At 43.6% G+C, this 22,806-nt stretch overlaps 1 protein-coding gene across 26 annotated transcripts in view; it reads right to left on the bottom strand.

The window, feature by feature from the left end:
* VPS13B (vacuolar protein sorting 13 homolog B) overlaps nt 1-22,806 on the bottom strand; it is a 917,098-nt gene that overhangs the window by 829,512 nt on the left and 64,780 nt on the right. For all 26 annotated transcript variants that reach the window (XR_005593500.1, XM_039522053.1, XM_039522058.1 and 23 more), the window contains one exon: nt 9,538-9,658. Coding sequence is in view for 25 of the 26 variants with exons in the window: in XM_039522053.1 (XP_039377987.1) it covers nt 9,538-9,658 (121 nt within the window). In the remaining variant the exon portion in view is untranslated. The remainder of the gene's footprint in view (nt 1-9,537; nt 9,659-22,806) is intronic.

The raw sequence follows: 22,806 nt of genomic DNA, 5'->3' as shown, positions 1-22,806 counted from the left end.
CTTGAATTTTGTCCCACATGTGAAGATTGTGTGCTGAACTCTATCAAGCAGCACTTCCTTCCACTATATTACACCTGCCTCTGAGAAAATACTTGGGCCATTTGGACAGCTCATGTTGAATTGAGTGATTCCACCACTCTGGTTTGATGCTTGCTAAACACCAAAAGCAGTCTGTTTACAGTGGGAGATATGCTACTTTAATAAGAGTGAGATACAGTAACTCCTCACTTAAAGTCGTCCCGGTTAACGTTGTTTCGTTGCTGATCAATTAGGGAACATGCTAGTTTAAAGTTGCGCAATGCTCCCTTCTAACATCATTTGGCAGCCGCCTGCTTTGTCCACTGCTTGTAGGAAGAGCAGCCCGTTGCAGCTAGCTGGTGGGGGCTTGGAACCAGGGTGGACCGGCAGCCCCCCATCAACTCCCCCTATCAGCTCCCCGCTCTCTTAAGTTCCCTGTGCAGCAGCTGCCCAGCAGGCTAGCAATTGCAGCTGTCCCTTCCCCCACTGCCATGTGCTGCTCCTGCCCTCTGCCTTGGAGCTGCTCCCCAAGACTCCTGCTTGCTGCGTGGAGGGGAGGGGAGGAAGAAGAGGGCTAATGTCAGGGTGTCCCCCTCCCCTCTGCTCCTGCACCCCACTTACCCCATCTTCCATAGAGCAGGGGGGGACACATGACAGGGCTCAGGATGGAGGGAGCTTGCTGCCAGCAGCTGCGTCTCAGCAAGCTGATCTAACTAACAAGGCAGTGTACTTAAAGGGGAAATGTGCATCTCTCTCTCTCACACACACACACACAGTGTGTGTCTCTGTCTGCGATGCTGTCTCCTCTCCCTCCATTCCTGCTGCCTTGTAGAGTGTGAAAGTTAACCCTTGAGGGCTCAGCCAATTGCTAGTTCATCATTTAGCAGTAAGGCATTCCCTGGGAAATCTTCCACCCTCTGACTCCTCCATCTCAACCAAGCTTCACAATCATCATCACTGTGTACCAGTATTAAATTGTTTGTTTAAAACGTGTGAGTGTGTGTGTGTGTGTGTGTGTGTGTGTGTGTGTGTGTGTGTGTGTGTGTGTGTGTGTGTGTGTGTGTGTGTGTGTGTGTGTGTGTGTGTGTGTGTGTGTAAAAGAATTCCCTGGAACCTAACCCTCTCATTTACATTAATTCTTATGAGGAAATTGGATTCTCTTCAAATCGTTTCGGTTAAAGTCACATTTTTCAGGAACATAACTACAATGTTAAGTGAGGAGTTACTGTATGTGGATTAAAGCCTACCTAGGACATGACATCTAAATCACAGAACAAGATACACAGTATTGGGATTCCTATGTTGCATATTATATGGAACATTTGAGTGAAATACAAGGAGACTGATGCTAGATGCATCAAAGAAACAAAACTGAACTTGGAGAACAGCTACGCTGAAAGTCTGTCATGGTCTATCCAAAGACATCAGTTCTTACTGATGCTCACTGGTAACAGTCCAAGTTGTTGAGCTTATCACACTGATATACTGAATGTCCGTCCCTTCACCACACCACTGATTGCATAGAGTGTGCCTGCAGACCCGAAGTAACAATGTACTTTCAGATCCACAAGAGCAAAGTAACTACTGAAGCACTAAGAGGAAAACATGATAACTGATAGCCACCAGGTGTTGATAGTGACATGCCCAGTAAGGTGCTCACCTTAGGCAATTACAGGTCCCTGCCTGGAAAAGTGCATTTCACGATGCATTTGTTCTTGGAGGAATGGCCCTCTTGGAGGGCCTGCACTCCAGGAGATGCCTGTGTTCCAAAAAGCATGCATCCAGAGCACCTATATTCTGAAGATTCTCATAGAAACCAATATTCCAATGTGCCAAACCCATCACTGACGAACTGATGATTTCCCGCACAAGGCTTCTGTGGGTTGGGTCAGGACAACTAGGTCTTGAAACCTCATGATGTGGAGACAGGACACAATGAGCTAAGATGCACAAACTCTACTACCAACGAGTTGAAGTGCTGCCCAGGTAGGAGATATGTGCCAAAACGCCTGTATATCCAAGTCACTGAAGTTCCAGACTGCCTTCAACAACAATGTATCAAGGCAAACAAATCAAAGCAGTCTTTAAACCCTTGGCTCAAACTCAGGTGTCCATGTACCAAAGTGAGCCAAAACAAAAGACGGTTACTCACCATTGTACGTGTTGTTCTTCGAGATGTGTTGCTCCTATCCATTCCAGTTAGGTGTGTGCGCCGCGTGCACGGCTCTTCGGAAGATTTTTACCCTAGCAACTCCGGCGGGTCAGCTGGGCGCCCCCTGGAGTGGCGCCGCTATAGCGCTAGATATATACCCCAGCCGACCCGTCCGCTCCTCAGTTCCTTCTTGCCGGCTACTCCGACAGTGGGGAAGGAGAGCGGGTCTGGAATGGATAGGAGCAACACATCTCGAAGAACAACAGTTACAACGGTGAGTAACCGTCTTTTCTTCTTCGAGTGATTGCTCCTATGCATTCCAGTTAGGTGATTCCCAAGCCTTACTAGGCGGTGGGGTCGGAGTGAGACGTGGCAGAGTGTAAGACTGCTGAGCCGAAGGCTGCATCGTCTCGAGATTGTTGCACCAACGCGTAGTGGGAAGTGAAGGTGTGGACAGAAGACCAGGTGGCCGCTCTACAGATGTCCTGGATGGGGACATGGGCCAGGAAGGCGGCAGACGAGGCTTGCGCTCTCGTAGAGTGAGCGGTAAGGTGGCTAGCTGGCACTCGAGCAAGCTCGTAGCATGTCCGGATACACGATGTTACCCAGGAGGAAATCCTTTGAGAGGAGACCGGCTTGCCTTTCATGCGATCAGCAACCGCCACGAATAACTGGGACGAACGCCGGAAGGGTTTTGTTCGCTCAATGTAAAATGCGAGGGCCCTGCGGACGTCAAGGGTGTGAAGCTGTTGTTCACGACTTGAGGCGTGTGGCTTCGGGAAAAAGACCGGGAGAAAAATGTCCTGGTTTAAATGGAAGGCCGACACCACCTTAGGGAGGAAGGCCGGGTGTGGCCGAAGCTGTACCTTGTCTCCATGGAAGATGGTGTACGGTGGACCAGACGTTAGGGCACGAAGCTCGGAAACTCGTCTCGCTGAAGTTATAGCGACGAGAAAAGCCATTTTCCATGATAGATAGAACAGGGAACATGTGGCCAAGGGCTCGAAGGGGGCTCCCATGAGCCTGGCTAGAACTAGGTTCAAATCCCAGGACGGGGTAGGACGTCGTACTGGCGGGAACAAGCGATCTAGGCCCTTAAGGAAGCGGGAAACCATCTGACTGGAAAAGATGGACCGTTTTCCTACGTCCGGCCGAAAGGCGGAAATGGCCGCTAGGTGTACCTTCAAAGAGGAGGCGGCAAGACCTTGCTCCTTAAGGGACCAGAGGTAGTCCAGGATCGTCGGGATAGGGACCACGAAAGGATTAATGCCTCTCTGATCGCACCAGAGTGCGAAACGCTTTCATTTCATGAGGTAGGTTGAGCGAGTGGAAGGCTTCCTGCTTTCCATCAGGACTTGCTGTACCTCAGCCGAACAGACACGTTCCGCGCAAGTCAGCCACGCAGACACCAAGCTGTAAGATGGAGGGACTGTAGGTCCGGGTGGCGGAGCCTGCCGAAGTCCTGCGTTATCAAGTCCAGCCATAATGGGAGGGGAATGGGATCCCGTACTGAGAGCTTGAGCAGCAGGGTGTACCAGTGCTGTCTCGGCCAGGCCGGAGCGACGAGTATGAGGCGGGCCCTGTCCCTCCGGAGTTTGAGTAGCACCCGGTGCACGAGAGGAAACGGAGGGAAGGCATATAGCAGGTGACCCGTCCAGGGGCGTAGGAAAGCATCCGATAGGGAGCCCTGGGAGCGACCCTGGTAAGAGCAGATCTGGTGGCATTTCCTGTTCTCTTTGGAGGCAAACAGGTCTATTTGGGGAAACCCCCACATTTGGAAAATTGTGTGCACCACATCGGGACGAAGGGACCACTCGTGGAAGAGGAACGACCTGCTGAGATGGTCTGCCAGCGTGTTCTGGACTCCTGGAAGAAAGGACGCTACCAGGTGAATCGAGTGGGCTATGCAGAAGTCCCAAAAGAGCATTGCTTCCGTGCAAAGCAGGGAGGAGCGGGCCCCGCCCTGCTTGTTGACGTAAAACATCGCCGTCGTGTTGTCCGTGAAAACAGCCACACAGCGCCCTTGGAGATGGGCGTGGAAGGTTTGACATGCCAAGCGGATCGCCCGCAGCTCCCTGACATTGATATATGTAGGTCGCCGAGGTGTGCTCCCCACCCCAACGCCGAGGCATCCGTGGTCAGGGTGACAGACGGGCGAGGAGGGCAGAATGGGATTCCGGCACACACGACCTCTGGGTCCAGCCACCAGTTAAGCGAATCGAGGGTCGGTTTCGTAGCTGTGATTACCATGTCTATGGGGTCGCGGTGCGGCCGGTACACCGACGTTTGAAAGGTGTGAAGGCGCAGCCTCGCGTACATGGTCACGAACGTGCATGACGCCATGTGGCCCAGGAGGCGGAGGCAGGAGCGCACCGTTGTTGTGGGAAAGGACTGTAGGTCCCGGACGAAGGAAACCATAGTTTGGTGCCGAGGTCAAGGGAGGCAGGCCCTAGCCAAATTGGAATCCAGGACCGCTCCGATGAACTCCACTCTCTGATGGAGCTAAAGTGGACTTCTCAGCGTTTATTAGAAGTCCAAGACGCTGAAACAGGGCTAGGATGTCGGCCACTTGACGCGCTACCAGTTGGCGGGATGGGCCGCGGATCAGCCAGTCGTCGAGATACGGGTACACGTGTATGCGACGACGGCAGAGGGCTGCTGCCACCACTGCCATGCACTTGGTGAAAACCCGTGGCACGGTGGAGAGGCCGAAGGGTAGCACCGTAAACTGGTAGTGCATGTTGTTGACGACGAAACGCAGGTAGCATCGATGAGGAGGGTAAATCGCGATATGGAAATACGCGTCCTTCATGTCGAGGGCGGCAAACCAGTCTCCCAGATCCAGGGAAGGAATAATGGTCCCCAGGGTTACCATGCGGAACTTGAGCTTGAGTAAGTATCTGTTGAGCTCTCGGAGGTCTACTATAGGTCGTAGACCTCCCTTCGCCTTGAGGATTAGGGAAATATCGGGAATAAAATCCCCTGCCTCGCATGTCGCTCGGCACATCCTCTATGGCACCCAAACCCAACAGAGTCTCGACCTCTTGTAAGAGGAATTGCTCGTGAGAGGGGTCCCTGAAGAGGGACGGGAAGGGTGGGTGGGAGGGAGGGGGCGAAACAAATTGAAGGCGGTAACCAGACTCCACCGTGCGAAGTACCCAGTTGTCCGTTGTTATCTGGGACCACGCCAGGAGGAAGTGGGAAAGACGGTGGCAAAATAACGGGGAAGGATCCGGTGAAGACACTGATGGGCCGTCCTCGGGCGTCCCATCAAAAGGCTGACTTAGGCCCCTGAGGGGCTTTGGAGGACGCTTGGGACTGATTACCCCGGTTGCCCGACGGTCTACGGCGGTTCACCCTGCCTCTGCGGCTATTATCAGGCCGTGGCCGGACCTGATTAAACGGTCGGTACGGCTGCTGTCGGAAGGACCTCCGCTGGGTAGCCGGCGTGTGCATGCCCAGGGTGCAAATGGCGATTCGCCCATCTTTGAGGGTCTGAATCCTCGCGTCCGTTTTTTCGAAGAGGCCCCTGGTGTCGAACGGAAGGTCCTGCAGTGTGTACTGGACCTCGGGCGGCAAGGAGGAGGCCTGCAGCCAGGAAATTCTCCGCATAGTCACTCCCGAGGCCAGGGTTCTGGCTCCTGAGTCTGCTGAGTCCAGAGAGGCCTGGATGGAGGACCAGGAGGCTTTCTTGCCCTCCTCAATAAGGGCTGAGAATTCCGGTCGGGAGTCCGTTGGTATGCTCCATAAACTTGGAGAGTGAGACCAAGGCGTCATATGTATAGCGATCGAGGAGAGCCAGTTGATTGGCAATCCGTAGCTGGAGGCCACCAGCCGAATAGACCTTCCGGCCCATCAGATCCATCCCCCGGGCCTCCTTTGATTTTGGTGCTGGGGCAGGTTGCCCATGCCGCTCCCGGTCATTCACGGACTGTACAACCAAGGAGTCCGGAGCTGGGTGCGTGTATAGATGCTCGTACCCGCTGGGGGGAACCGAGTATTTCCGTTCCACCCCTCGAGCGGTGGGAGGGATGGAAGCCAGTGACTGCCAGATCGTATTGGCATTTTTCTGTATGGTCCGGATGAAAGGCAAGGCCACCTGCAACGGGGCCTCAGCTCCAAGGACGCTGGTCACCGGGTCATCGTCCTCCGCGACCTCCTCGACAGGGAGGTTAATGGCCTGTGCCACCCGTCGAAGCAGGTCCTGGTGGGCCCGCAGGTCAATTGATGTGGATGCCCCCGCCACCGCCTCATCCGGCGATGAAGACGAGGATAGGCCCTGGACCATGGCTTCCGGAGGTGGTTCGTCCAAGCGTTGCGAAGCTGCTGCGTGTGTGGGATGATCTCCCGCTACAGGTGGCGGCGGTTCCTCCTCCAACGGTGATGGAGGAGGTCTGCTGACCGTGGCTTCCGGCACCCTGTGGTCGGAAGCTCTGGGCCGCTGAGTGACGGGGACCCATTGAGTCTCGTGATAGGCCCAGGGTGTCCAGAAGCCCCATTGTTGAGATCCGTGGTCCTGCCCTTGGGGGTTGGCGCGGAGATCACCCACGCTGCCCGCTTGGGAGGCGACTGAAGGTTGGCGGGAAGGCCACGGGGGGGCAGAGGCACTGACTGACTGCGCCGTCGATTCTGTCGGTCTGTCCCTGGACGGTGCCGGGGAACGGTGCCGGTCATCGCAGTGCCGGGAACGAGAACGGGACCATCGACCGTGCGGGTGCCGGGAGGTCGACCGAGATCGCAAGCGACGTTGGTGGAAGTGGCTGCGCGATGACCAGTACCGGGAGCGGTACTGGGATCCGGACCTTCGGCGGTACCGACGGTCGGGTGACCGGGACCCGGATCGTCTCCGGGAGTGCGACCGGTACCGCGATGTGGAGCGGTACTGGGACTGCGACTGGCGCCGAGATGGAGAACGGTACCGGGATTGTGACCGGTGCCGGGATCTGGACCGGCGAGAAGGCGAGCGTCTCCGGGATTAGGACCGGGACCGGGACCGCCTTCTGTCTCGTCTGTCAGGGGAAGGAGGCCTCACGATGGCCAGCTTGCCCACTGACTTCACAGCCCGCACCGGCGGTGCCGGGGGCTGGTGGCACTGTGGCTCTGTGAGCGCTATCAGCTCTCTCGCCGTCGAGAATGTTTCTGGCGTCGACGGGAGAGGCAGCTCGACCACGGTTTGCACCGGGGAGCAGGGCGGTACCGGACTCGACGGCTCTTGCAGTGCCGGAGTCGACGGTACGGTGCACGGCTTGTGCACCTCCACAGTCGGTACCGGAGGTGCCGGCGGTGGCTGGGCGAGTGGTCCCGGTGCCGGAGGCTTGGAGGTTGCCTGCGTCGACTTGCGCTTCCTCGCAGGGGAGAGGGAACGGTGTCGGGACACCGGTGCTGGCCGCTGCTTTTTCAGAGTCTCGGTGCCGGACCGGCTCGGGACCGCTGGTGCGCTCCGCACTGAGGAGGACTGTTGAGCTGCTGGTGTCGGCACCGTAGGGCTAAGTGCCAACTCCATCAAGAGCTGCTTTAATCTAAAGTCTCGCTCTTTCTTTGTCCTCGGCTTGAATGACTTGCAAATCGGGCACTTATCTGCACGATGGGACTCTCTGAGGCAGCGCAGGCAGGAGTCGTGAGGGTCTCCAATCGGCATGGGCCGCTGGCAAGCCGAACAGGGCTTAAACCCCGGTGCCTTGGGCATGAGCCCGCACCGATTCCGGAAAAAGAGGGGCTAAGCCCCCCCGATTCCCCTTAAACTACTAACGAACTAACTAATCTAACTATGTTAACTAACTATATACACTAAATTACACTAAGAACCAGAGATAAGCTAGGGATGTGGAGGTCAAAAGAGCACTCCACTGTTCCAACGGCCGTCACGGGCAGTAAGAAGGAACTGAGGAGCGGACGGGTCGGCTGGGGTATATATCTAGCGCTATAGTGGCGCCACTCCATGGGGCGCCCAGCCGACCCGCCGGAGTTGCTAGGGTAAAAATCTTCCAAAGAGCCATGCACGCGCGGCGCGCACACGTAACTGGAATGCATAGGAGCAATCACTCAAAGAAGAACATATAATAGAATCATAGAAATATAGCACCGGAAGGGACCTCAAGAGATCATCTAGTCCATTTCTACACACGAAGGCAGGATTATCCTTGTGCTGTCTAGGCTTGTATCCCTTAATATATTCCCTAACACAAAGTGCTCTGCACACAAACTTTAATTTCCTCTCCCAAGGTCAGATTAATGAGACAACTATTAACTTGAGCCTTCTGCTGCTATGAAGAGGTAGAGAAAGGTCTAATCAATTCTGAAGGCCCAGAATAATAATGTTCAAGAAAACCCCTAAAAAACAGGAGTGCCCTAGACCTAGATCAAGAAGTTTGCCAGCAAGAAAAATACCACAAGGAAAACATACAATGCTATGCACAGAAAGAGGATGATTTCTTAAATTCACATTAACACACACTGAAAACCTTGTAAGAAGACAAAGAAGATAAACATTGAGAAGCTTATCTCAATATCTTATCATCCTGAACATACAGATGTACACTTCACATAAAAGTAACTGTCTTCCATCTAAACACAAAGAGAGAAACATCACAGACAAAGCTACCATCCTCAGTTCAACTAGGCAGACACATACGTAAAAGGCAAGCCAACGTCCTCAGGCTCAGCAGAGTCAAAACCTTCAGCAGAAAGCAAATGACTAGTGTCTCTATCAATGGACAGACAACTCAAGGATGAAGCAACCTCAGATATAATATTCTTAAAACTAGAGTAATGCCTCAAACTATTACATGAATCTGAGACCACAGGGTCATCAGCCAAAATTACTGGAAAAACTAGAGCGGGCTAGTCCTTGTGCAAAGGCCTACAAGGAATTATCAGGAAAAGATTTCTTTTCTTTTTTAAGTTCAAGTTTTATTTTAATTTAGTTGTGTTTTGAAATACTGCTAGATCCTTTTGACCTCAGTATGATTTGCAGATGGTCAGCACTTCTGAAACATCAGGCTACTATTAGGTGCCTAAATATATTTAATGCACCTAACTTTAAGCAGGTTTCAGAGTAGCAGCCGTGTTAGTCTGTATCCGCAAAAAGAACAGGAGTACTTGTGGCACCTTAAAGACTAACAAATTTATTGTAGCATGAGCTTTCGTGAGCTGTAGCTCACTTCTTCGGATGCATAGAATGGAACACACAGACAGGAGATATTTATACATACAGAGAACATGAAACGGTGGAAGTATGCATAAGCACAGATTTGAAAATTTGGGCCCAAGTTAATAAACCTTTAACCTAGTTTATTTATAAAATTCATATAAAGCATACAAATAAACACAAATATAACCCAGTTCACGAAAGCTATGTTGTACATTACCTGGCGGTAAATCAGGATCAGAAGGAGCAGTTTGCTGGATTCGTCGTGGTTTCACTGATGATTTTGCACTCTCTGTGGTACTGCGGTTCGTTGAACTGGAACCACTGCTTTCATGGTCTTCCTGGAAATCAAACAAATATTAATCTGAATTATTCAAAGAAGAAACAAATAACAGAAGAGCAGCTGAATGTAAGGGATTTATGATTGCTAGATTTGATAAATATAATATTTTTGCCAGTATTGTTACTAGCACACTATAGTTTGTGTTTAACCATAAATTATACGGTAATTTGGGATTAGCTAGAAAGTAAAAAACAGATTATTTTAAATGCAAATAAAGAGTATCAATCCAATATTTGATTGGATTTGTTTTAGCAAAAGTCACACATTGTAGTGATGACCGTAATTAGCTGCAATTCAGACAAAACATTCCTGAAAAAAATCAAAGAAAAAACTCTACAGACTATAAAAATAAATGTGAGAAACACTATCCACCTTTATCGGATTAGCGTAAGTGTTTGCTCATGAAACAATCTTGAACAGTTCCAACATGTCAGAGTCATGTCCTTTCTACCACAGTTAATTAAAGCTGCCTCATGAAGCAAGACATTCTCTCAGACCCTTAAAACAGCAAATACTGCCCTAAAATAGATAAACAAACCTGGAGTAACTGCTCATCTTTAAGCTTTTATATGACTGATTTACCTTCAGCACTTTGGCAACAGAAAACATGGCTCACTCATAAAATAACTGAGTTAAAAATATATCTTAAATGATAAATACTTGCAACATAGAAAATTCACACACAGAAAACATAGTTTATGTGGAGTTAGGATCGCAAAGGCTCAACTATTGTGTTGTGTTCCCTGTGCCCTTCCAGAATGTGCATTTATTATCAAAACTCATGTTTAGAAAACCAATAAATTATGGTTAATGCCTTCTCATAGAATATTAATACTTTAAAAAAAAACCCACCTTAATTCTGCTACCTATGATCCCTGTCCTGCCTTAGGGAGATAAGGGTACCTTACCCATTCTTAAACCTTTTTAACTGAACTCAGCCTACCAGCAGCAAGTATGTCCTGGATCACAATGTTGCCCAGATGACAAGGGTTTGCTGGAGTATATGAACACAAGTCCTGTTATGCAACGATAATGGGCAATAAAAGTGGCAGTGTTTTATGGAGAGATGACATTCCTAGTTCCTCTTGGCATTCCTGCTACAACACAGATAAAATTGTGTGGTTGTGTTGTGTGAGAAGTGTCATCTTCAGTCTGTATTTCCTGATTTTCTAATATTACTTGTTTAATGTTCTTGTAAGAATTACGAGGGGATCTTAACTCCAAATTTCTTGGCCTTTCAAGGTTTCCTCAGACAATTATGAAAAGGTCTGTATATAAACAGAACTTAAAGAGATGTAAAGACATTCAAGGGAATGCCACAAAATTTCCATTTCATATTTGGAAGAGGGAGAAAAACTATTTAGGTCAATTTTCCTGATTGACAAAATGGAGATAACATTTCAGGAAGAAAGGCAGAGATAATATGTACCAACACCTTGGTCTAGAAGAAGACTAAATAAACGACAAAACATAAAATCAACAACTAACATACTGACCCATCTAAATAAAGAGGATAGGTAAGACTATGCCTTTTACAGAAAAAAAATGGATCCCAAATGCTAAAACAGAAGAAGGAAAAGCCTATTAAGTTTTATTTGTTAAGACACCATCGTGACGCTCCCCAGGAGTAGTCAGGGCTGAGAGACACCTCACCACCACCCGCCCCTAGAGTAAAGCAGTTTTGCCTGATGCCTATTCTAGCTCAGCTCCCTGAAACTATCAGTGTCTGGTCACAGATAAGTAGAGCCTTCCAGGACTCCACAGAGCTCACCCTCTCTTGTGCAGACTAGAGACAGACACACACCAATCCCCAAGCCCCTCTGCCAGTGTGACTCTGTCATATCCAGCCTGTCACAGGACACACCCAGAAATAACCAGGTACGCCTGTCTCTGAAGAGACAGTTCACACACAGCTTGACTGGCAAAACTCAGGATTAGGTCCCCTAAAACAACATAGCACTGGAATCTATTTATAGTGAAAACAAATAAATCTTCATCTTTGTAAATAAACTTAAGCGCTAGTGAGCAAAGATAATAAACAGATTACATGTAAAACAAATGGTATAAAATGCTTCCCTTGGGGTCTAAGCTTAGTTAAATCCTTGTCTAAAGCAATGTTTCTTTAAAGCAACTCCCCAACGTCACTAGCCCTCATGGCCAGGACCCAATTTTAATTAATTGCCAAAAGTGCCGTCCTCTTTACTTCGCGGTGAAGGATAAGAGGCCTTGTTCCTTCCGCTTATAGTTTAATAAATCTTTGAAATATCCCTTTTGAAGTGCACTCCTAGATAAGACTCTTCTCCACTGTGGCCGGTTCTCTGGTGTGCTCCCCACTGCAGGTTTCACATTCCCACCCCACACACACACACCCCTTCACCCCTCCCCCAGTCAATCTGTTTTTTCTGTTGGCTCCAAATGCAAATAGGGCTTCCATTGTGTTGCCTTACAATCCTTAATTTACGTCAGAGACAGAGATAAGAGTCTGGAGGAAGACTTGTTTGTCCCCTCTGCCTAGTTACAGGCTTTAAAACGTAATTTCAGTGTATACATACATACATATATACATATACACACACAAACACACTTTCTTATATATTGTCAGTACATACATTTCACAGTGATATTAATGACCAGTGTCATCAGCTTTCATTTGATACCTTATAGGCCACTTTTTGGATACGTACAACAAAAGCAATGTGTTGGGTACAGTGAATTTGTCAGGCCTGATAGGAGTTGCTGACCAAGAGTAGTGAACCCTTTGCCAGCTGGCACTAACAGGCCTCTGTATCTCAACAGAGTAGTGAACAGGGTGAAGAGATGTCCCGATTTTATAGGGACAGTCCCAATTTTTGGGTCTTTTTTTAATATAGGCTCCTATTACCCTCTACTCCTGACCCGATTTTTCACATTTGCTGTCTGGTCATCCTAGTAGTTAACTGTTTTCTAGTTGGCACCAATGGATCTGTGTGTCACAAAAACAAAAGAGATATTCTAAATCTGGGAAAGTAGGAGAGAATAATAAAACAAATGTTCTCGAATCTTATTAATACGGCATATGACCCTACTACCTTGCACCTTCCTCATGGCCTATAAAAGGATAGAAACTTGATCTATCAGAAGCCTAGGAGCAAGGTCCCGATTTCTTCAAAATCTCAAACTTTCTGCTGAAGAATTAGAGATCACTATAGTGTCTACCCTCCTAGAATTTTATCAGTGAAGAAAACAGTTTCCCAAATCCTTTTGGAAACTAGGAATGTGCACAATTTGAAGATCTACTATCTGCTTTTCAGAGTGAGACTTCACAGATGTTTTGGCAGGTCTCGATGCAGCATTTCTCTTAATAGCTTTGAGAAAATGAGAAAGCAGAGAACTCTTGATGGCAGCTGGATTCTGTTTTTTGTACAAGACTCATTGCAGCCATGATGGCCCAACTAGGATGACAATGACTGTCTTTCTCAATCCTCCACAGGTTTTTATGAATAACTGATACCAAAGGGGAATGCAAAAGACACACTTGTTTCCAGGAAATACAGAATTTACAATGGCTCCCAGCTGAGTTTCAGATTTCTTCGGAGTTGAGATTGTGCATGCAGAAATTAAAAGTGATCTTCAGTTGATCTTAAATTAGGATTAACTGGTCATTTGGGTGATATGGGACCTCTCTCACCTTTTTATATAATTGTTCAATAATGGCTGATCAATCATATAAACAACTAAGGAATGTTGCTGGTATTGTCTGGGACTACGTTCCAGCGATTCCGGACAAAATTAGAAGATAGGAATCAGTTGGTGATTATGGATAATACAGCATCTCACCAAGATTTTGTTTTAACACCTGTTTTTCAGCACCTCTAAACATATCATAGAATCTCATTAATACGCTATTGTTCTCGTCCATGGATCTTGCAAATTAAATTTCTGATTTGGAAGGATACCTGAGCAATAATGACACTTGGATATACTTGCCCTCTCACAACCTCAACGCTGAGAAGACAGAAGTTTTGCTGTTCGGTAGAGATCTTTTATAACAAGACGCTTGCTCATCTCCTTCACTTGTTGAAGAGAATTTATTCATAGATTTCAAGTTAAGAATTTTAGCATTATTTTGACCATGCCCTTTCCTTAGAAAACTGTGTTTCAGATTCTGTACAAAAGTGTTTTTCTGATGAATCACTGCATTTTTATTTATCTTTTGATCTTGCCAAAGCAACAGATGGCCTGGTGACCACACAGCTCAATAAGCATGATCCCCTCTTTCCTGAGCTTGTCATAGAGCCGCTGTCACTTACCATTTACACAGAATGTTTTGGAAGGACTCATTACTGATATGAATCATTACGATCATATTATGCTTGCCCTGTGATAGTTATGTTGGCTATCAATAAAAAAAAAAGATTCTCTTTAAATTAGCATTACCTCTTTTTAAACCATTAATGGTGTTGACCCTAGCTACATTCAAATTCTTTTTCAGCCTTGTACTAACCAGTATGCACACTCACAAACCACCTGTCACACAAGGATCCCATCAGCACGTGCAAAGTCTGCTGGCAATTGCACTTTTGCAACATAACTCCTACACAACATAGAATTTGCTTATGCCTGAATCAGTCTCATTTCATTCCTCTCCATTTATAAAAAGCACTATAAAGTTTATTTCAATCTGTAAGGTTTATTTTTTAAGGAAAAATACCTTTGTTTCTGAATAAGCTCCAATTTCAATTTCAATTTTTTTTTTATTTAAATGGATCCCTTCATTTGTTGTTTGAATTCTAAGATTTTATTATATTTTTGTTATATTGCATTTGTTTTTAATTTTATAACTTACTGAGCAATTAGTCTTCGCTGAGAGGGGAAGAGGCTGCAATAGTTTGTTTAGTGTGTTGGACCTAACAGGGTAGTCAAAATAATATTTACATGCTTCAGGATGGTGACAAAAATAATACACAAACACCACCCTGGGAAACATAACTATACATTACTATTAATAAGGAAATTCTAATAGAAGACTCACAACTTTATTCTCACCTATGTATCTAGCCATAGCTTAAAAAGAGCTCAACATGATACAATAATGTTTGAAAGTACTACTATATTTAGTGCTAGCTAATATGCACTAGTTTCCTTAAACTACACAATTATCCAACAGTTTCTGCTAGTATGTATTGTTTTTTTTTTTAAATTCACATTTTTTCTTTCACAACAGCTACTGATATTTTATAAAACAAATGTCATACTCTAATTACTAGATGACAATTATTATGGCCATGACCTTATAAGAACTAGATTCCTATTTAGTTCTACTTACATTCAAAAAAGTTATGTAGTTATACACTTCTGCTCAATGTTAACTTTAAAAGCATGCTATTAATTTTTCAAACATGTGGCTGTCTCTCATACCCAGAAGTAAAACACGTTCATTAAAGAGAAAACGTTCCAAGTGAACTGCCAAAACTAGCATAATTATGAAAATATTTAACACTGAAACCAACTGAAATCACATACTGTATATAGATTACAGTGATGTCATAATAAACATCACAGCCAAAATGCACTAAAACTACTGCAGTCTAATAGATCTAGCTCACACCGCATGACAAACATTTTAAAGTAAAAGAAACACTTTTAAAAAAATATATATTTCTAAAATATCATTAGCTGAAAAGTTTAGTAAACTACATATGTATTTTAATAATAGGAATGATTGCAAGTATCAGTTATAACAATAGCTATCTAAATTGTAAAAAGACAAAAAGTTGTATTTTCACTGCTGATCTTTACAGAGAAATACAGTGATTATTTACTAAAAATATTTTGTGAAATAACTATGCAATAACTTAAAATGCTGGCCTTTAGCAATAATTTAGGTTTGCTTTCAATACTGGACATAATAAGCAGCATCTTTAGTGTAAATAAAGAAGATATCTATTTTCTTTCTAAACAAAAAATAAACTGGGCATACTTCTATAATTAGAAAGTAAATATACGGAAAATTATGATTTCCTATCTTCTCCTCCATTGAAGCACCAGAGTATGTAATCTACTCATGTTGTTCTTCTCCTAACTTGGCTGGTGATCTTACAAGTCCCATGCATATAGTCCTCACATGCGTAAAGTTACTCACATACATAAATGTTTGCAGAATCTGCAACCACCCAAAACTCTTCAGAGAAGGGACCTCATTTTACTGTTTTGTAAAGCACCACGTGCACCTCCAGTGCTGTGTAAGTAATAAGTAAAATATCCATGAGATTAATGTTCTGTCAAATTTGACTTGAAATATTTGATAAATAAAATGGCTATTGCCATTTTGTCACATACAAACCGTATTTGACAGCATCAGAATACATGCTCTGAATTTTACTATAACCTTTTCCCAATAGTCTATGAAATATTTTATTTAAATAAAACAGACAACTTTTTTGCTTTAATTAATTTCAGAAGATTTTTTTTTCCAGTTTAAAACATGCTTCACAACACAAGCTTTGTTTAATCTGCAAGACTTCCAAGATGTCTAGTGAGAATACTTCATGGGAGAAGAATGTTTTCTTGTGGGGATCACATGGTTTTTTCTGCAAATATTGGCCTATGCTCTCAAGGAACCAAGTAAAAACGTCATTTCTTTAAAATAGGGGGAATTATGGTAAAAAAAAATCAATTCCAGTTGTGAATTACACTGCAAACTCATACTGATGCAGTCTGTCTAGCTACTTTACAGAAACCTTCTTGCACACTTATATGGGTAGGTTGTTTCAAGTTAGTGTTTTGACTCTCTCTCTCTCTCTCCTCCACTTCCACCCACCCCCCACAAACAAATTTCTCCCTCATCCTCTTGATACTCTTCCAGTTATTATTTCTAGAAAAATAAACCTAATTTACTGTTCAGACTACTTGCAGAAACCCAAAATGATGAACCAGTTCCTATTTATGGAACGAAGGTTGGTGCTCCACAAAATAACTTCCAATGATAGGACTATGTTAAAATTAAACATTCTTACCCATGGGAAGTTGAGCAAAGAATCATTTCAAGATCTGTTAAAAATCTATGTCAAACTGGTTATGACCTGCAGGATTTCACTGCAGAAAAAAAATATAGCGTGTGTATTGTCTCCTACAGAATACTACCAGATAGGCATCAAAATGTAGAAGCATGTATACAAAAAATACATTAATAGAGCACGTTATTACACCCTTGCAAAATTCTAACTGACCACTCTTCTAAGGTGAATACTACTTTGAGTAAAATATCGCATTTCCCCCTATCAAACGTAAAAAGCAAGCAAACAGATTTCGCAAAGCTGATTTATTGGGAATAGATACTGAAGTCAAACTAAACCTTGAAAAATGTAGACTAAATTTTACTACTGATCTAATGAAGAGCAATATAAACAAGTAAAAACTGTGGATATAGAAAATTAATTTGCTTTGATCTGTTTGATATAAACTTAACTGCTGTAAAACTTGGGCTCTTGGGAACTTTAACAGCAGTCTGACTATTGGAAACAGATAACAGAATGAAATATGATTGTTATGTAATGTATCTAAAGGCACTTCAAAATTCACAAAAACAATCATATGGTTAAAGAGATGGCAATACTTATGACTTTAATACTTATGACATAATAGTGCCAAAATTAAATTAGGATTATTTAAGCTGAAAGGAAAAGAGCTAAAGTTACTCAAAGCTCTAATAAATATAGCATCTTTCAAAATTCTAATAAATATAGCATCTTTTATCTTGAAGGGTTCCAAAATGATTTAGAGATTGTACTCTAACACTGAAATTCTGTCCCAAGAGTAGTTCTATGTGGCATCAGTTTTGCACACAACATTAATAACTGTTTCTTTGAAGGGGAAACAGAGAACATCTTTAACTGACAGTGCAGGGGGAACTTTAAGGAAATAGAACATTTATCCAGGTTGGAATTTGACCAGTGGGAAATTACTATTGTGAAGTAATGAATTAGATATTTATCCCAATGCCAGAGTTAGATTGTTTATAACAGCATATTTTCTTGCACTTTTACCCAGTCTAGTTTTAAATCTCTTCCAGTAGATGTTTTAGGTACCCATACCGATTTTAGAGCTATTGCGTTACCTTTAATAAAGAGTTGTTGCTGACTCACCTGCAAGACCAGAACAGAAATGACAAAGTAACTCGTGAATGGCTGCTTTTCGCTCCAAGAGATCCCAGGGGAGCTTGTTATGAGGGACTATATTTTGGTTCCAAGAGTGCTCTCTTAATGATTGTCTATTGAGACTGGTGGCATGGATGAGGGTAAAGAGGCAAAGGCTCAGCCTGAATAAGTTAGGAAGGTAGGCTGAGGTAAACCACCAAAGGTTAGAAGAGACTGTATCAAGTCATCTAATTGAGGGTGTTTGGCAATAATGACCAGAAAGGCTTTTTATCATCTGCATTGGGTCAGGAGGTTGAATCCATTATTCTTGACTCCAGAATTTACTATCATGATCCATGTTTTTGTTACCTCTATATTAGTTTACAGCAATGTGCTCTAAATGGTGCTATAATTTAAATCTATTTGAAAGCTTAAGACAATGTCGTATGCAGCCACAGCAGCCCACTTTGGAAGTAAAGTAGCTTGCAGTGAAAACATGCCGCTGGTGCTCTGGGAAATGTGCTGGCTGCCCATCGGTTTCTGGGGAGAACAACTGCTATGTTCAGTGCTGTTACTGCTGTGATTAGCAGAGATATCTGAGTGCAACATCTCTGTTTACAAGAGAGGGAGCTGCTGGCTTCTCAAAAACTATGGTGATAAGGTCCACAGAAGCATAGGTAGATAAGATGGGCTGTACTCCATTAGAGACCTAGATTTTGAATTCATCCCTCACTTTGGTCAGCAATATTAAAAATTTGTCAAAGTCCACTTATTTGTCTCAGCTCTTTGATAGGGTTGACTTGCCTGGATGTTATTTTTCTTTTTGGGGAGGGTGATTTATATTGTAAACCTTTTGACTCAGATTTGATTATATGGGAGCTGGGTCGTTTACTGGAGTAGCAATATTTGTTGTATTTGCTGTGTTTTTTAAAAAATTATCAGGCCACCTATAATTTGCTATAAGTACCTTTTAATTGTAAAAATCAAACTAAAAACATAAAAATAATGAATGTCTCCAAATATAGGGTTTCCAAAACTCCCATTAGGAGACTATTCCAAAGAAATAACTCTTCCTAATGTTTCAGGAAGTTTTTTCTGATGTTTAGCTTTTAAAAAAAAAAAGCAACACTTTAAAAATTCATAATATTAATTATTTGTCTTACACTAGCGCCTAGAAGCCCCAGTCAATCAACTCACTGTAGTAAGCACTAAAGGGAAACACTGACTACCTGTCCCACAGAGCTCACAACCTAGTGAGATTTCTAGGTACCATTTCGCTGTCTTGAATGATGTTCAGAGAACCCCCCAATTTAATGAAATTCACAGATACTAAGATATTGTTAAAAGATTACCCTTGTCCCAACCACTAACATTTTAAATAAGATCAGCATCAGGGTCTTCTCCACTCTTAAAATTAATTCAGATTAAGGAACGGTGAGAATTCAAAGCGCAAGAGCTCCATATGAAGACAAGACCTAACATTGAACCTTGCAACACCTTGCTAGACACTCTCTCCCATGACCCCACAGTCCTTTCCTTTGTGTTCCTTCAGCCTCTTTGCAGTCCGAGACCATTTTAATTTATTGTATAAGTAGGATTTTGTAAAGACACTGCATCAAATGTTATTAATATCCCAATTCCTGTGGTAAGTTTCATGACCCACCTTCAGTAACTATGAATACTCAAGGCACTTCTTTTAAATTAAATGAATAAGAGAATCTCTAGCAGCACAGTGCCCACAGTATTTAGCAAGGGCATTGTCCTGAACACCACAGGAAGAAAGGTGAAACACAGGAATGTGGTTTAACCAGGCTGAAGCTTAATTAAATAACACATATGGGAACTATACAGCAGTAACTTGTCCAGTTAGCCTAGTCCCAGTACCGCTGTTGAGACCTTAAGACTTCCCTCATCTGAGGGTTAAGGGGAGAGAGAAAAGCAAGGCTACTTGCTCACTGTACCAGACATTAGGACCTTAGCCCCATTCCCCACATTCTTTAGGAGACGCCTTCTCCTAATCCATTTCCAATTCCAGTTTATCAGGGACCAACCCACTACTGAAGGATTACCAGCAATGAGCACCTACCAAGTTGCAACAAAGTGAATTTTACATACCCACTAGGTGCCGGGCAGCTAAGAGGAAGGTGAAATAACCCACCTTTCCCAGGCCAATCTGGCAGTGAGAAAAATTTCCTCCCTAGCCCCAAAGGCAGCTAGCATGATGCAAATAGCAAGGGCCCAAAAGACCTGGTCCTACTCTAATCAGAAGACGGAAGCTTTTCTTCCTGTGCAGAATGGCCCCCCAGACTGGAAGAAGGATTCATAAATCCTCTCATTAAAATGCATGGAAGCAAATAGGCTTTGCTGAACCCTTGTGTCCCACCAATCAGCCAAGAGCACTCCTCCTCAAAATCACAAGATGACTGAATGCCTATGGTGCAAATTCAAAATGCAAGAGCTCCATATGAAGACTAGACCTAACACTGAACCTTGCATATTCTATAATGGGGCCAATTTTTTTTTCCCCTGCTGATTCAGACAAAGACTGTCCTCCTAATTTCTAGGGCCACAAGGTTCAGTACTGGTAGAAGAAGAATTCCATCTACTGCATCACCAACACCAATTTTTGTAGCATTTAAATATTTCTTGAGGGCCTTCCATGCCAGATCTGATCCTCGCTTACCGTATGAGAAATAACGAGATCACAATCAGAAAGTGCCAACTGCAATGTAATCAGCACATTTACAGGAAAAAAACTGAGATTTTTAGTAGAAGTGAGCTGTGCATAAAGGATAGTGATGCTACTGCTGCCATGATAATAATTACACACATTTAACTAACAGCATAATATTTTAAACAGATGTTTCATCTTTCATATGAATGTAAAACACACACTAAATTATTGTATATAGCATCTTTTATCCCAAGCACCAAGAGGAAGTGTGAATGGACATGAAAAATTGTAATACTTTTTAACTGATATGAGCATTTTTAACATGCTTATACAAATTTCAGTCAACCTATTGCATTTTTTGGAGTTAGAAAATTTGTTTTGTTTTAATACAGATTATACAGATTTAATATGTTGCTAAAATAAAATGAATTACTCATTAACAGTTCCAGGGTCCATGACAACACAAAATTGTACACTTTGAATTACATCCTATGTAATTAAATATTTTAAGATTATGGTGTGTGTGTATATATATATATTTTTCATATGTCACATTCTGAAAATTCTTTTAGCCTAAAATTTTCCATTTTTGATCTGTGCTCAAAGATATTTTTGTTTGTTTGTTTTGGGGCAACTTTTGAAGAATTTATTCAGAATTTGTTAGTTAAGGACAGTTTTTTGGGGGGAGACTTTTCACACTGTTTAAACAAAAAACACTATCACACTCCCTCTTCCCCTGACCCACACACACACACAGAAATGTATAAGCTTTCAAATTTGACATATAGTGTTCATTTTATAGTAAATACTCCAAAAAGTTTGAAAAAACTGACTAATAATGAAGGGCCAAATCCTGCAGTTCTTACTCAGGCAAAACTCCCATTGAATTTCAGTGAGTAAAGGACATGGCCCAAAGGTACCCCAACGGTGCAGATGGACACCTGCTGCAGCTAGCCTCTCCATCTGCCCCAGATTTGCTTCTATGGAACAACCAAGTGATTCATGTCTCTCCAGCTCTCCCCAGTCCTTCCAGTGAACTTGCAAGTTCATTTGTGCCCTGAGCACTTAAGTCTGTTCCTAGTCCACCTGGCATTTAAACAACATAGAAATGTGTAAAACAAAACTATTTTAGCCCAAACCTTTCCCTTTTTTTTTGGAACATGGGTTCCCAAACTTTTCCCAGTCATGAATTTCTTTTTGATTGTCCAAACAATTATGGGAATGAATGAATGAATATTTACAAATAATTCATAACACTAGGCCAAAGCTGATACAAGGAGGCAAAAACTGCACCTCCTTGAGCCAGCTAAGCCCACTGCAAGAAGACGAGATTCACCCTTCTTCAGGACAGACTAACTTCTTGGGGATTTATTGCCCCCCATAATGCTGTTAATCATTATTTTACAGTCTTCCTAATAATCATCTATCTAGATACTTACATGGCAGAATATTTGGATGGATCCCACACAACAATGAACATACCCTCCCAACACTCTTGTGAGGTAGGGAATTATTGTTATGTTTGTTTTACAGAAAGGGAGGCAGGGCAGAGAGAGATTAAATGACCTACCCAGAATCACACAGAAAGTCTCTGACAAAATTGGGAGATCTGGATTTAATTCCCAAGTCCCAGCCCAGAGTCTTAAACCACAAGGAATTCCATCTCAAAAATTTTTCCCCCATTCATAACAAAACGTGCACACACACAAAAATGTGGTGGGATCATGGTTATCAATCTACTAGAGTTTTCTCTTTATGGGTCACTGAGACTAGTGCAGTCTAGCCAAGTAGAACCCTCATTGTGCTTACATTGCCAAGATCCCTATTTATTTGAATGTTACTTGACAGCAGTTCTCACGCTCACTCTTCACAATTCCACTATAAAATTATGGCACTTGTTTCTCTTCCAGATGACAAGAAGAAAATGTGCTTGCGGCTGTCTTCCACAGTACCTATATCAAGGGGAATCCTAGCTCCCAGTTGGAACTGGGTTTTTCAGAACTCTTTACACCACTCCAGATTCTTTATCCTGCATAAAGTGTGAACATAAAATTTGAATATCTCCACAATTTTTGCTGCATTCTGCTAATTCAAAGGTGTTTCTGAACCCCCGCTCCTACCCCCCCACCCCCCACACACAAAAATTAAGACCTCATCGTGCATAGTGATCTCTTGGGGACAGATTAGAACCACTTACATACAATCAAGTAAAAAAACCTGTCCTCCCTTTCTTTTTTAAAAAGGCAAGGAAATTAAATACATTTCTCAAGGAACACATGAACACTGTGTACATGGAACAAGGTCATGTTAGTTACTAAAAGAATACTCATTTTTACTGTACAAATTTATATTTCTTTA

The sequence above is a fragment of the Mauremys reevesii genome, linkage group 2 (genome assembly GCF_016161935.1).
Source record: "Mauremys reevesii isolate NIE-2019 linkage group 2, ASM1616193v1, whole genome shotgun sequence".
Classification (NCBI taxonomy): Eukaryota; Metazoa; Chordata; order Testudines; family Geoemydidae; genus Mauremys; species Mauremys reevesii.
This window is presented reverse-complemented; position numbering and strand designations above follow the sequence as displayed.